Source organism: Camelus ferus, chromosome 2 (genome assembly GCF_009834535.1).
Source record: "Camelus ferus isolate YT-003-E chromosome 2, BCGSAC_Cfer_1.0, whole genome shotgun sequence".
Classification (NCBI taxonomy): Eukaryota; Metazoa; Chordata; class Mammalia; order Artiodactyla; family Camelidae; genus Camelus; species Camelus ferus.
The window spans coordinates 101,885,220-101,901,148 of record NC_045697.1 but is presented as its reverse complement, the minus strand read 5'-3'; the positions used below and the strand labels follow the sequence as shown (position 1 = coordinate 101,901,148).

Below are 15,929 nucleotides of genomic sequence, written 5' to 3'. Positions count from 1 at the left end.
GGGTATTTTCGAGCATCAAATTACCTTGTGCAGAACAACAAAAAAGGTATTGCTGATGATGTGGGGGTTAAGTAGAAAGTCACAGATATAAAAAGAGTTAAGAATTCCTATTTTATCCCTATTTATATATTCCACATACAAAATATGAACTCTCTGAACACAGCTTTGGAACTGTGTACATTCTTTTCATTTCCCCATATACATTTAAATGAACCTTGATTAAATAATCCCCACGAGAAACTACCAAGTTTTCTAGAGTAGCAGGTCTCAGAAATTTCTAGACTCAGGAAACTTTTACACTCTTAGAAACTACTGGGAAGCCCGAGGCACTTTTGTTTACATGGGTGATAGCTACTGGGATCTAACATGTGATAAACAATAGAAAAGCATTTACAACACAAAGACACACTCCATTAGGTGTCACAATGATGTTATCAAATTTCAGGCCACCTCTGGAAAACTCCAGCGTACACTCACGAGAGGAGAGTGAAAAAGGCAAATGAGCTTAGTATCTCAGTGAAAATAGTTTTGCCTTCACAGGACCCCAAAGAGGGGGGCTTCCCCAGACCACCCTCGGGGACCACTGTTCTAGATATTTTCCATTATCATGAACAATCAAACTACGAATTTGATAAAGACTTACTCTCGAGCAAAACTCCTAGTGATAGGAGATCTCACTGGGGCTTGTAACTCTTCCCATTCTGGCAAAGGTTTTATTTCTAAAGGTGCTGGCTTGGCTGCAATGAGAGAGAGAAAAAGAGATTTTAGTAGACAGACATTTGAAAACCAAAACAAGATCCTCTCTATTTCTAGTTACACATTAGAGCCACAGCACACCTAAGACCAGCTAGTTTCCCATGTGAAAAGAAGTTCACGGATGTTATATGGTTTTTCTAAGGTCACACAGCTAAAAAAATGAGTGGCAAAAGCTAAATCAGATAATGTTTCATGACTGCTGACTCAAAGTCTAAATAAAGCTTTTTATTACAGCTTGCTGCTTTTTAATTTAAGTAGCTATTTTATGGATATAAACTAAATGAGAATAAGAAAGAGTAATGTGACCCAGTTCCTTCAGTTATTTGATTTATACTATTCATTATTTCCTTATTTTATTTTTTCACTAATTTTATCCTCAAACACAGTGATTTAATTTTCTATGTAAATACGTTCCTAATCATTAACACAGAAGCATGAGTAATACAACAATACATATAAAATGATGTTTAGAAATAAACACAAAGCTTTGCTAAAACCAAAAACTGAGAAAAGAATTAATGACCAAATCTTAAGTTAATTCATGTCTAGTCCAGAAACAAATAGAACAAAGCAAAAATTGTATCTCTCTACTCAAACTTAGCTCTGAGAAAAGGCCTTAATCAAATAATTACCTCAAATTTTTAGCTTAATTTAACCAATAATATAATTTAATAAATTGAATATTCTTACTAGCATCTATTTATAAGTGGTCTTTGCTCACCTAATGCATTACAGCAATAGACAGTTACTCTTCTAGTGTATACCAAGAGCTCTTGGCCCTTAAAGTCAACATTCAAACGGTTTTTAGAAATTAATGAAATGGGCAAAAGAACTAAAACAATATTGTTTGTTAATATTCACTATATTTTAGGAGACTATTTAAATATATTAGGTGAATATTTTAGTTACATTTCATCGACACTCTAAAGAAAAAATTTTCATTTTTCCAGGTATCCTTCTAGCCTTTGTCCATATATGTGTACTTTTAATCAACTATGTTATAATTACCTTCAAACTATAAAATACGTAGCCATTTTCAAGGACTATGTAGAATCCTTGGGGCTTATGACTAAGTATTTCTGTCAACTCAAATACAAAAAAAACTCAATGTGATTTTCTGAAGACCACACTGATTTAAGTTCGACTTAAAATAATTTTGCCCATCTATCCACTTAAAATGGACATGTACAGAGTATTGAGCTAACCGAAAGTATTTCTTGAACTCTTATGTTTTTACTTTTTTGAAACCCAAAGGCTAATAGCAATTCAGCTGCCAAATTCTAAGTAATGGCATAAAGTAATTAATCCACTGAAATGATTTTATATTCTGTCCCAGAACAGAGTACATGCATTATCTATAAATACAGGAGACAACTGGAACTCACAAGCAGCTCACAAGTTTAAAGAAAACACTGTATTGATGTCTAAAAGGTTAAAAGAATAATACAAAAGGACAAGACTGAATATCATATATTATCAAATATTTAACATGCTGCTGTTAATGGCATGACAAGATTTATTGTGTATTATGGAAAGCATTCACTTTAGAAATTACGTGCTGGGAAGCTTATTTACAACAGCAATGGTACGTAAGACTTGTCTCCTTTACTTTAAAAAAAAAATCACAGAATAAATAAATTCCCAACACCCCATCCAGCATGCGGTGCTAAAGTACATACCCTTTCTTCTTGTAGCAAAGTCACCTATGGTTTGTGAATCAGTTCGCTCTAAACCATGGGGTTTGGGTCTTAAAATTTTAGGACTTTGACCTAATTGGTAAAAAGAAGACTCTCTTAATATAGTGTTATTTTTTAATGGGGAAAAAAATGGATTCTGTAAAAAAAAAGCAACAGAGCCCTGAGCAGAAATGTTAGATCTCAAAAGCATAAACAGAAGTTTGTTTGTGGAGACAATTTCAGTCTTGTTACACATATCATTCATGCTCAGTACCAAGGGAACCAGGAAGCTGCATGCAACCATGTAATAAGCAAAGTATTATAAAAGATGGTAGGGTTTTAGTGGCATAATTGCCTGGTTAGTTGTTATCTGTATTTGGAGGAAGGGAGGAAAAACGTGTCATGTTAGTTATTCTTCTAACATGCCATAGAAAATTGGATCAAATAAAAAATTATGAAACCCCTGGGTCAGATCTCAAGGACATCTTTTCTTTGAAGTTTGGCGTCTCATAAGAAAGTACCAAGGTCTGCTTCCTTAACTTGACAGAAGTGTTTTAAAAACTTCAGTCTGACTACTCCTTCACCTCTAGGCCAAAGCCCTTCCAGAGAAACTATTCGACCACGTCTCCTAATCCAAGGTCAAAACCAAGACCAGCATTTGTTTCCCCTGGATACTCAGTGGTTGCCCAGTGACACCATTTTGCAAGGATTAGATGTCTGGATTCTGGAACTGCTGATTATCCAGCTTTAAGTATCTGAAAGCATAAATTCAGCTGCTATTATTATTATTATTATTATTATTATTATTATTATTATTATTATTATTATTATTATTATTATTTTCATTTAATCTCTGCCCCGTACAAGTACTGCTAAAAAGCCTTATGAAAAGCACAGGTTTAACACTCAGCAGTTTTCTCATACTTTTTCCCACTGGAAGCCTGGATGCTGGAGTAGCAACATCATTTCAATCAGGAAGTTAAACTACTCTATTCTCAATGGCACCAAATTCTCTCTCTCTCTTTTTTTTTTTTTTTTTTTTTGGCATTTACAAAGTTGAGTCGACATCTACTAGATGACAGAATTAGAGCTCACTGATTTTTGCTGATATTTAGAAATCTACATGTTTTTTAAGATGCGATTTTTTTAGCTTAAGAAAACATGAAACTTCTCTAATCCTCTCAAGTACTCTCCAGGGTACTCCTTGATTTTCTTCCCAGAAATATACTGTGTTAAGTGAAATTTTTTACAGTGTAATTATAAAATTTGCATGTAGTTTCTACTCCAGGCAAAGTTTTAAAGCTGATTTTAGGACAAAAGTCACAACATGAAAATGCTGCTTTGGTAGCTTTGTTTCCTTATTCTTTACATTTATTCTTTATATCCTCCCAAGCTCAATTTGACATTTATGTTCCAGACAGAAATGGAAGTGATACTTTAATAGCTCAGTATTATTTATGAGGAGAGAAAGGAGAAAAAGTTCAAGGTGTAAGTACTTCTTTTCTACTGCCTGGAGTCAAATACTTGAATGTTTCTTTGACTGCTTAAGAAAAGTGTGAAAACAAAGAGTAAAAAATAAGAATACTAAAGGCAAAAATGAACCAGCTCTGGAGATACTGATCAAACTCTGATAGTCAACAGAGTATCTCTTTCACGCCTCAGCTTTTTAGATCCAAGGCAGTTACAAGTGGGCTTTCGCTAGATGAGGTTTGGACAAAGAAGGCAACAGGACGCATCTCATTTAGCAAAGGGCACTGACTACCGGTGAAATGCTCATTGTACTTTAACCCTCATGGGTTAAAACATTCTCACCCCGGACTGTCAGTCTCTGGATCGTGTGCTCCCTAATGTGGAGCACAACTTGGTCCATCTTAACCTTGGGTTCAGGATCTCTCCCCTGAGATCCTTATCTGCATGTCTACAAAACCACCTGACAGGGATGTTCTGCATGCGTTCATACCACATGTTCAAAACAGAATTTATCTTTTTCAACCCACCACAGACCTGCTTTGTTTCTTATACCTCCAGTTGCCATAGCAGATCTTTCAGAGAAGTTATTCTAGATTCCACTTTCTCTCCAATCTCTCTATTATCAATTTTACTTTCTATTTATAATGACAATAATTTGTTTTTATTCCTCCAAGAAAAGTTAAAAACCTGCAAGCCTGAAATCCATTCTTCCTCTTTTAATGTGCACTTCACTTACCTGGTTTGTTTTTCTAAAAGTGATGAATTCACACTGTCTGGCTAAATGACATCTACCTCTCCTCCAAGTGCCCTCAAAACTTGTAAACATCACTGTAAGTACCCAAGTTGAAGGAGCAACTGAGAGCCAGGAAAGGGACTTTTGTTATGCCTTTCCGTCTGATCCGCTCTAAAGCAAGGCTTCAAGAACCCTGGATTTGGAAAACAGGGCAAAGCACTCTTTGAGGAAGATGCTGGGCAAAAGTGTGGTTTTAGAACATTTTACATGAAAGGATACAATTTTCTTCCTATAGTATCCTTAAATCTTAGAATGAGCTTTCTAGGGGGGCCAACCTGATTATGTTGTCTGCCTGTATGAGCCCTTTAACAGTGTGTTCAGAATAAAGCCCAAACTCATTAGCATGGATTACAACTCGCCCAGGATCAGACACCTGCGAGGCATTTGGCATTGGTTCCTGCTTTCATACTTTCCTCCCTCCCACCCAAGATGGAGCCACAGTCCCATCTGCCCCCCTTTTCAAAAGAACTAGAGTATGCTGCTTATTCTGACCAGGAGATCCTCCACCATCACTTAATTGCCACTCATCCTCTCAGACAGAGGAGTTAGTGAACAGTGCCAAGAGCTTACCTCAGCCACAGCCCCTTCCATGCTAATTATGATAATGTGTTTACTTTTCTACCTCTTCCACTCAATAGTGAGCTTCTTCAGGGAAGCTACGTTTTCTTCTTTGTGTTTTGAAACTCAAGACCTATCAGAGGGTACATCCTGTAACTGACAGGCACTGCAGCCAGTTTGGGTGAACTGCAGTTCTCTTAAAGCTGGTGGTGTTTAAGCTGACTGATGTCATACTTTTTTGTTTGTCTTTGAAGAGAGAGAGAAAAAAAAAAAGGCACTGAATGTTGTTTCAAAAGTTGATCATTCCAAATATGGTCAAGGCAGTTACGAGCTCATGCTTCAAAAAGCAGATGCTGTCCTTTTCGAAAAGTCCATATGCTGTTAAGTATTATTTTAACAAGTACTACTTACAAATATTCAACTCAAAGTGGAAAATTTATTTCCTCTATCACTATAGGTTTAAGTTGGCCTAAATTAGTTACTCATCTGAAGTTTCACAGATGACGTTATTATTTCCAGTAGGCACCTCAAAAATCAAGAAAGAAGAAAAGTAAGTCACAACATTATCCTCTGCTAATTCCAAGAAGTAATCAAGGTAGCACGCTGAAAAACCTTTACACTTATTTTAATGGTCTCACTGTACAAAGGGGGCTATAATCATGATAGTTATATTGGAAGTGCAGGAATACTTAGGAAAAAAACAAAACCCTGCATGTAGACGCTATCCTATAAAAATGCACCCTGGACTCATTTCCTTTAAACTGTAACACCAAACCAAAAACCTGACGTTAATACTTGTTTATTAAAATCTAGTTACATTTACTGGTATCACTTTTCCATCTTCCCAACATTTATTATAGTATAAAAGTAATTTTTAAAAAAGCATGTTAATTTTTAGTCACATCCAAAACACTGCTTTAGAAGAGCTCTTGAAAAAATGTTCAGAGCCAAGATATAAAGATATCACTGAGATCCACCAAGGGAAATTCCTAGAGTGGTCTTCTGGGTGCTTCTTACACCAAAGGGAAGATCCAGACCTGAAGATGCTTTAACCAAACTGATGTACAAAAGCACCAGAAGGAACCTCGCACTGCCCTTTAAAACCCAGTACAATAGCTGATGGTCAGAACTACCGTAGAAAGCCATGAATGGATGAGGCCAAACAAAATATAAAGGCAGCATATTTGAGGCTTGAACAGCTGTTCTATCATGTTAGAAACAGACTGAACGGGCCTAGTTAAGTGCAGGGATTAAATCTGGTAGATATCTATAAGGACTTATTTTTACAGAAGGCACCATATCTTAAAGAAATTTCCCAAACTTTACAAAAGTACTCTTCCATTAAAGCAATCAGAACAGAATTTGTCCTGCACTTGCAATGACTCATTTGCTTTCCTAATATTTAATACAACACATGTAAATTATGTTTTTCCCCTATACGAATATTCACAAAACTTGGTTCAGAACAAATACTGTTGTGACAGTCGTAGTATGGGTTAAAATATAGCCACCACTGTTGGGCAATGGGTAAATGGTCCATAAAAATACGTTCAATGTAAGTGTTCAAAACATCTGTGTATTTCTGCAGCTTCAATTACTCGAAAGTATTTGAAAAACTCATCTGTACTAGTAACTGCAGCAGCTGACATCTATAATTGGGGGTATAAACAAGACTAGAATGTCACTCGTTTACTGTAGACCCTTCCAAAGAAGACAATCACAGAAACCGGTTATACTGGGTGTTGAACTAGTTACACTGCATTTTGAAACTAATCAAGCCATATATTACAGAACTAGGTTTGCTTATTATGAGGTTTAGTTAATAAGAGACACTAGAATAATAGATTGAGTCATGTATCTGATGTCACAAGATTTGAAATTAAAACAGACTCATCAGATGCTATGCATAAGAAGAATTTCATGACCAAATAAGACGTCTATTTTTACAGATTAATTTTTTAAGGGTAAACTTTCCGCTAGGATCTGAATTTGGGTTTTATAATTTGTTTTTCTTGAATAGCTGTAACTTCTTAAAGTGAGTTTGTACTGTACTATTAAGAACTTTCTCAAGCCTCCTTTCTTCTTTTTTTTTTTTTTTTCAGTTTTTTTGGGGGGTGGTAATTAGGTTATTTATTTATTTATTTTAATGGAGGTACTGGGGATTGAACCCAAGACCTCGTGCATGTTAAGCATGCGCTCTACCGCTTGAGCTATATCCTGCCCTATTCAAGCCTCCTTTATTGTATCATATTTATTTTAAAAAGTAGAGTAGTACTAAAGAAAAACAAAAATTTTAAAAAAAATTACTATGACTAGTAAACTCTTTACTATTTTGCTAAACCTATTCTTGATTTTGTCCAAAACTATGGAGGTATTTTATTCTGGGTACTTTCTCAGTTCTTTTTGTATCTAAACAGAGATACAAAACCAGTAATCTGGCCCATGAGCTCAGAATTGTCTTTCAACAGTTCAGTTAGTTTTTAAAAGACTGAGGAGAATCTCCAAAAGTAACCAAGGAAACTACTTTCCTCTGTTCTACAGTAAAGTCACCTTAGGTTGGTTTAGAGGATGAGGACAATTAATCTCTCATGTACTAGAATATATATACTTTCACTATAGTCATAGGGAGGTATAATTATATATATATATGCAATACATATAACCTGTAGTATACATGCCATATTATGATATAGACATAAGATAATATATATTGTAATACGGGGCATATGAACTCTGTCAGACCTAGATGATACTAAAAGCATATCATTATGATCCCAAAACTTTTCTAACATATAAATAGGGCTCTTTTCTGATTCTGCATTGTGCTTACCACATGGAACCGTTCACAGTGAACTACACTGGGAATTTTCAAACTGTGTTCTGCAGAGCCTGATGGAAAGAAGTAGCAGGCAAGGGAGCAAAGCTGGAGGGACTCAGAGCTTCGTGCCTCACCCAGACCAGACCACCTCCATACTCATGTGGGACATCCAGATAGAAAACTGTTATGTTTTGTGTTAAAAACCAGTGATCTGCTGCTAATGTACTCATTATGGGAAAATAAGAGAAGAATCGTTTAGCATTAAAATGAAGATTTCAATGTTTCACAGAGTTCAGGACACTTGAATCTTAACCCTCCCACAACCTGGGGGCTCTATGATAAATCCACACATGTCCAAACATACTTTGGCATACTGTATGCAAACGAAAAAATGACTAATGAGGCCTAAATAGATTTAAAAACAAATGAGGATAAAGAGAAACGAGAGGAAACGTGATCAATGGAAAAGCCTGGGATGCTCACACCCTTTCTGAAATAACCAACCCTGATCAGGGCCCTGCTGCCGGGGCCACCTGGGTGGCCAGTGGTGTGACATGCAACCATCTTTCCAGCTGTGGGACCAGAAGGGAGTGTGTGACCCAACGACAGCCCGTCGATGGGCTGGCCCACCGTCCATGACGCGGCCTGGTGTGGCAAGACACATGAGACCAATCAAAGTCTCTCTGACCAATCTGAAGTGAGCAGATGATGAATGAGGCGGTCCGCAGTAGGTATGGAAGCTGCGAGGACCCATAAAAAGCAGCCAGGAGGTGGGATCTAAGCCACAGTGGGGCGCTGGAGGCCACCACTCTCTGAAAGCAGAAACCATGTCAAGTAGAGGATACGGAGGAAAAGAAACAGAAAAGAAGGGGAGAAGGTAAGACTGAACCAAGTAGAATCAAAGACTTCCCAGAGGACAGAAGCAGAGTGAGCCGGACAAAGTGACAGCCCCAGAGGAGCACCTCAGTTCCCAATAACGTTCTCTTTTCACTTACTTACTTAAAAGTAAAACAAAACAAAACTCATTTTCTTAAGAGTGAGTCTCTGTCACTGTCCCCTACAACAGGAACTTAATTAGGATTAATAGAAATGATCCCAGCAGGTTAATGAGAAATTTACACAAACATTACATGCTTTAAAAAAAAAGCTACATCTAGCACATGAGATCTTTCAAATGTGCTGAATTCCCCGGAAATTGTGCCACGCATCCCACAGCCAATATATTAACTAATTTGGTTGTCGAGATTAAACCACACTCACAGCATGCTACCACACAGCTGGCTGTCCGGGTTTTAACCACTCAAACCCAAATTTTGAAAACTTGGGTCCATATTACCAATTCGGCTGAAAATTTTCTTTTACACTGAGTTCTTAATGAACCATGCTACCTTAGAATTTAATGGTACCTAATGAAGGCCAGCATGAAAGAATAGACTAGAAGCATTTGTTTATACCCCAGCAAAGGCAGAATCATTTTTGAGAAGTTGTTATACAGACAGAATGGGAAGAGAATCCAAGCAAACCTTACTGCTCTTAAAGAACCATGTCAAGTGCATTAATAATCTCGAGTCTGATTTGACATCACACACTCTGGAGAAGAGGTTACAAAATAACAGCCAAAGGCCATATTTGGCTTGTAAAAGTGTTTGGTATGGTCTACAATGCTTTGCTTTGTTTTAAATAACTAAATTAGCTGGCAGAACTTAAAAATCAAAAGGCCATACATATAAAACTCTGTATTTTTGACTTCTTTTGATAATCAGAAGAGTTTTCCTCTAGGGGCCCACGTTATTTTCACAAGTCCACAAAGGACTGTAGCCAGGCAGTAGTTACCCCATTTGGATGGGGCAAGGGCATTCCAGTTCCTCCTAATTATCTCCTGTCGCTCACCAATTCTTGGGAATATGTTAGTTGGTAACCTCTGCTCTAGAGATAGGAGACTGAAAAATCTCACCAGGGCATCAACATATGACATAATAATTAATAATCTCTAAGTAGCGATACTATTTTACTTAAACAAGTTGTTAACTAAGGTAATAGAAAATACTTCCCAATTTCTAGTGCCGATTCTGTTTTGGATTTAACGAGAGTTAAATGCAGATCTAAACTGGCAGCCCCTGACCCTTTTACCATGCCACAACCCCCATACCTTTTCTGTCTGGCTTGAGGTTCCGATCCACGGGAGGTGGTTCACAGTCTGCAACAGGAACTGGTCTCCTGGGAGGGGTCTTTGGGCTGGACCTGAAGCCCATGTGAGCAGGAGGAGGAACTTGCATTCCAAATGAAGAAAAGTCAAATGTCCCTGGAGTCATTGGCACATAATTTGCTTCCTGAATTGGTTCTGTGAAGCTGCTGGAATGTTGCCGTGGAGGAGAGTTGGGATTCATGGGGACGTAATTTTCATCCAGTTCTTCACTTGAGACGCTTCCCACCGTCAATACGTTTTTGATTTTCTAAAACACACATATATTTCTTTCAATAAACGAAAACTATTGTCAACAGGAAAACATGGTTGTCTTATTCACATGGGGCTGAAGGGACTTTTATTCCAGGATCTCATTTTAGTCTCAGAGCGCTAAGTGTGAGGATTCTGACAGTGAAACACACTTGATGATGTTAAGGTCAATTATACTTACAAAGTGGTTATGGAAGCCTTCAAGTGAACTAGATCTGTCACTTGGAAATGTTCGTGGAATATCATAGCAATCTTGAGAACTAGCATCTAAAACAGAGAATAAACTGTCAACATTTCCTCCCAACTTTACCAGTTCTCAAGGTAATCAGGAATAACATTCTCTCTCTCTGTCTTTTCATATATGCACACATGCACATACACAGATTTTTAAAAGGATGCTCACAGAATAATATCTCTCATTAACACATTGAAGCACTAGAAAATGCAGACATTTCCTCTTATGCTAACCAGTACCAGTATTTGATTATGACAATGAGTAAATAGCTAAGCCTGGGATGAAATGGTTATCTAAAGATGGAGAAAAGAAATACTTCCGTTTTTTCATCTTTTGCACCCTTGGGTCTAATTTGCATCTCACTAACTTATAACCACTATAACATACATTACAGCCACTTCAAGAAATTAGAAACTGGTAATGAATAGCTAAATAAGTGTTGATATAAGTCCTATTCACAACACATTAAATCTTTACCTTCTTTAAAACAGCCGGATAACTCGAACACAAAATACAGAAGTTTTTAGGGTATGTGCATTGTAAACTTTGGCTTTTTAGTTTTAGGACTTTAAGAACCTCAGAGTATAACCCAAACTCAATTTTTCTCCTCTCAAGGTCTGCAACTTTTGGTTGGCTCTAGGAGATGGTGAAGGCTCTAGGAATAAGTAAAGTGGCTAGGGGTCTGGGAAGAGAAGATTCAGAGCTTTAAATATAAATAAAACCAAACAAACAAAAAGCAGAATGACTTGATTGGAGTGGCATATCAGCTGGTAGATGTAACGTAAAAACTGCTAATCTAGAAGGAAGGAAACGGAGCCCAGCAGATGTGACAGAGAAGCGGTCATAACGGGACACAAATACAGGGAAGGGTATGCCTGGGAGAGGCCTTGTGGCTGGTCTACTTCCTGCTCCTCTGTCCCATCGGGTCTGCCCACCCAGGAGAGAGAAAGTGAGAGAGGGGGGTGCACACTTCCTGAGGCAGGAAGGTATTCCTAAGGCCACACTTTTTCAGGGATGAATAAATCCATCCCCTTCTCCCTTCCAGCAGAACACGCACACGGACACACGCTGCATGCACAACCACACTTCTGTGGGACTCTGACATCTTTGCTAAGTGAATGGGCAACTGCAGAACTGCAGAGAAAAGGGATTATCATTTCACGTCACGCTATGCTTACAAGAACAAATATTTGGACCAACGGCTGCTCGATCGTTAACCTCTAACACGGCAGAAGCCAACTGGAGCTGACCTTTTCGCAATTTGTTCAAATCCACAGTGGAAATGGTATTACTACGTGACGGTGGCATCCCTGCCGTAGGGACACAGTAACTACCGTCAGTGTCCGAGGCTGCGCGTGTGATGCTACACGCTTCCACGGGAGAGCGGTCATGAGCCGGGTGTGGTTTCGGTGGCCGAGGTGGAGGAATATCTGGAATAGTGTCCAGCTTTGACGTCTGCCCCAAGGTTCCTTCGGGAAATGTTCGTGGGATCTGATAAGTATTACCAGGTGTTGGAGGAATGTCATAACTTATAGATACGTGCCTCAGCTGGGTCTCTACATTGGAGGTCCCCGAGGGGGTATTAAAAACATAGAGTTCTCCATCGGCTTCGGTACTTGATGGAGACACCTTTGGTAAAACGTCGTGGGAGTAACTCCTGGGCAGGTAATAAAGGCTGGAGTCGACAGAAACAGATGCAGCGCGAGACGGTGGCGAGTCATACATCATCTGCTGCTGAAAAAAGCCATTCACTCCGTGTTTGCTCTGGGAGGAAGCAGGGTTTTTATGAGAAGGGACGTTATCATTGCAGTCTGTCTCAGAAGAGGTGGATTTGGCAGAATCAGTGTGTGTTCTAGATAAAAATAGTTAATGACAGAAGATAAAACATGGTGAGGACATAAGCCTGCGTTTGCATAGATATATTTGGAGCTTAGCAATCAAAATCCATGGCTTTTTCATTAGATTGTGTGCGTGTGTGTGTGTGTGTGTGTGTGATCCATCTGATTTAAAGCACGGATATTCCTTAGTTTTTTATGATTATATGCCAGGTAACAAAACCGCCACCACAAAACCGAAAGCATTCTCACTAATTCCTGTCCTGTACCTGCCCACACCCCCAACCCCACCTAGTAAATCCACACATAAAACCACAATCCCTGAAGCACTGGAATTAGAAAGGTACCAAACTCGGAGAAAGGTTAAATGATTCAGGCACAGACACAAGGAAAGCACTTCCTCTGAAGAGCATGCAAAACCCCAGGCCAACAGTTGGTCCACTGCTCTTTTGCCCACCTGCGCAAATTTACTGTTCTGTAAAACAAAAAGTCTAATGATTACTTGGTACTGAATAAATTCAACGTAATCTCCAAGGAGGTGGCAACATGACAGGTTTTGCATACCTTCCTTTCTACTAATTTTCTTTAACAAATATTTAGCCAGTACTATAAAGAGGATCAAAATCCAAGCCACAGAGTTAGCCAACTCCAAATAAGAATGAACTTCGAGAAATCTCATTACAGTAAATTTCACGCTTTGGTACATTTTCAGTCTCTGTATGTTGTGGTATCACAAAATTTGGGAATAATGCAAAACAAAGCTACCAATACCAAAACAAGCATCCTTCCTTAATGCTAAACAAGATAGCTTAACTACCTACGTATGTTGTCCAAAGCCCTGGAGGACCTTAAACTCAATATTAAAAAAATAATAACTTGTGATAGTTTTTTTAAGGGCATATCTCTCTGATTTCTTGGTAACATCTGGCACCGTGTAACTGCATTTCTTCCCTGGACCTCTCCCCTTCTAGTACCAGAGAACCCTCACTGCGATGTCAATGCCCTGATTTTCCTTCTCCCTCACTGACTATGTCCTTGTTTCATTGACTGACTCCTTCTTCCTGTCTCTCCACCTGGAAATGGCTAACAGAAATCAGTCCTGTGAGTCTTTAAAAAAATCATTTAAAAAAACCCATTAAAAACTCCTTCTTTCTCATAACTTCACCTTCTACTGAAAGCTGAAAACTCCTATCTTCTCATGAAACTCCGAGTCCCGTATTTTCAAACCGTTCAAATATATTTCTACTTGATTATCCCAGTATTACCTTGCTCCTGTGCACCAAATTTAATTTACTTCTCAAACTGATTGCCCTCTCTGACTTGCCATGAAAAGAAATGCCTTTAACGTAGGTTCTCTACACTCTAAACCCAATTCGGCTTTGATTCATTCGCTTTGATCTCTACCATCCCTTGGGCACAGAGTCCTTTTTCCTAACCAAGTACCTACTATCCTGCTTTGTTCCCACCATCACCACCCCAAGTTCGGGTCCATGTCTCTGCTGAGATCTAGACCACTGACCCCTCCTCAGAGAACTTCTTTCCTCTCGTTTCTCCCTCTTCCGATCTATCCTGGGTACCAGCCATGTAGCCAGTACTGCTGGAAGATCATTGTTTTCAAAATATGATTTCATATCACTCACGTAGTCAGAGAAAATCCTGTTGAGAGTCCCTCCAGGCTGTGGGACCTACAAAAAGCCCACAAACGATGCCACCTGGCACTGAGGCAGTCAAAACCTGGTTCCACCTTCCTATCTTAGGTCCTACCACTCCCCAAGTGGAAACCTTTTCTCCCGGCAGCCTCTCCTCCCGTCACTCTCGTTCTCACCTCCCCTGCCCCTCAAGCTATTTGGACATAAATTATTAATGACAGTCTCCTTTTCTCTCACCAACCAGGTGTGGTTCAAATCCTACTCCTCCTGTGAGACCGCTCACCCTCCATTTCAAAACCATTCGCAGTATTCTTCCTAGGAACTTCTCACACATATTCTGAAATTTGTACTTGATTTAATTCTAATATGAAGTTAAGAGAAGCTAGAAGTACAATGAGTACTGAGTTCCCCGGCCTTGACATCAGCTTATGGGTTGGTGGAGAATAAATATAATTATCAAGCTATTTCCAATTCTGTGATAAAGCGGAGATATAGAGGCACAACCAGGGTGCTATGAAAATCCAGAGAGCATTTAATCCGGCCTGGGAATTTGGGGGAATGTCTTCCAGAGGAGCAGATGTCTGAGCCGAGTCTTGCACAATGAACAAGAGTTTGCAAGGCAATGCTCATATCTTGCCTTCATCCCTAGATACCTAATGCTTGAATGTTTTGACTTCTTCACAAGCTTTACTTATAAACTCTCAAGGAGACTGCATCGGAGGGGGCTGTATCTTACGTAATTAATTTGTACCTTCATAGCACCCACAAAACAGTGGGCACATAGTGGGTACTTCATAAATATTTGCTACTTAACTGTCGCTTCCGCAAAACATAGATACAAAATATATCTGAGCAATGATCCACATCATAATTTCTACTACAGCAGGAAAACTGTGATACCAATGAGATCCACGAAAGACACTATATAAAAAGAAAACGTACTGAAAACTGTTACTTGGCTGTTGGCTTTTGAAAAATTGATATGGAAAAATAACTGTGGCTCTCCCTAAAATAAAATCTTAGTTAGTAGCATAGGCAACAAAGTTGCAAGTGTATAATTTTACATACTCACAGCAAACAAGCAAAAATCAAGTTAGAATTTGATATTATTAACTGGTGTTGATTTATAAAAAAAAAATTTTTTTTTTGCTCTTACACGTAAAATCCCATTACAACAAATATATGGAAACTCATCTTTGAAAGGTTTGTTAGCTGTTTCCATTATCTCAGGGAATGGTTTACAGGAACTAATTTGTGGATCTTAACCAATTCTACTTAAAAATTTTTGAACAAGTGTTTTGTATGACCCAGAGCCTAGTAACAGTCACTTTCTACATGAAAAAAATTTTTTTTGTTATAAAAATAATGCCTCCATCTAACACCTGTTTTAAAAAAATCTTTCACCTCTCAATGCAATTCACCTCTGCCCTTCATACTGCAAATTCAGATAATAAATACACCCATGTCACTAGTTATCACATAGCTGCTAATGGTAAAACAGATCTTCTAGTTAATTTCTGACTCCAACTGTCACTATTACTTTAAGCCTTCCAATTATCCAACATCAAATGACAAGAATGATCAGATTAAAATATCTTATAGCTTGAAAGAAGAGAGGGGTATGGAAGCAAAGATGGCGATGACAGGTAAATCAGGCTCTGGGAAAGGTTTTAGGATAGCCTTG

General features: G+C 38.5%; 1 protein-coding gene across 10 annotated transcripts in view; it reads right to left on the bottom strand.

Annotated features, from left to right (window-relative positions):
• Nucleotides 1–15,929, bottom strand: part of GAB1 (GRB2 associated binding protein 1) — a 116,244-nt gene that overhangs the window by 11,988 nt on the left and 88,327 nt on the right. For 6 of the 10 annotated variants that reach the window (XM_032464110.1, XM_032464144.1, XM_032464119.1 and 3 more), the window contains 5 exons: nt 11,940–12,613; nt 10,708–10,793; nt 10,221–10,524; nt 2,436–2,525; nt 644–737 (listed from right to left, as the gene is read on the bottom strand). In XM_032464110.1, the coding sequence (XP_032320001.1) occupies nt 644–737; nt 2,436–2,525; nt 10,221–10,524; nt 10,708–10,793; nt 11,940–12,613 (1,248 nt within the window). The remainder of the gene's footprint in view (nt 1–643; nt 738–2,435; nt 2,526–10,220; nt 10,525–10,707; nt 10,794–11,939; nt 12,614–15,929) is intronic. The other 4 variants (XM_032464137.1, XM_032464152.1, XM_032464149.1 and 1 more) reach the window with 3 other exon arrangements.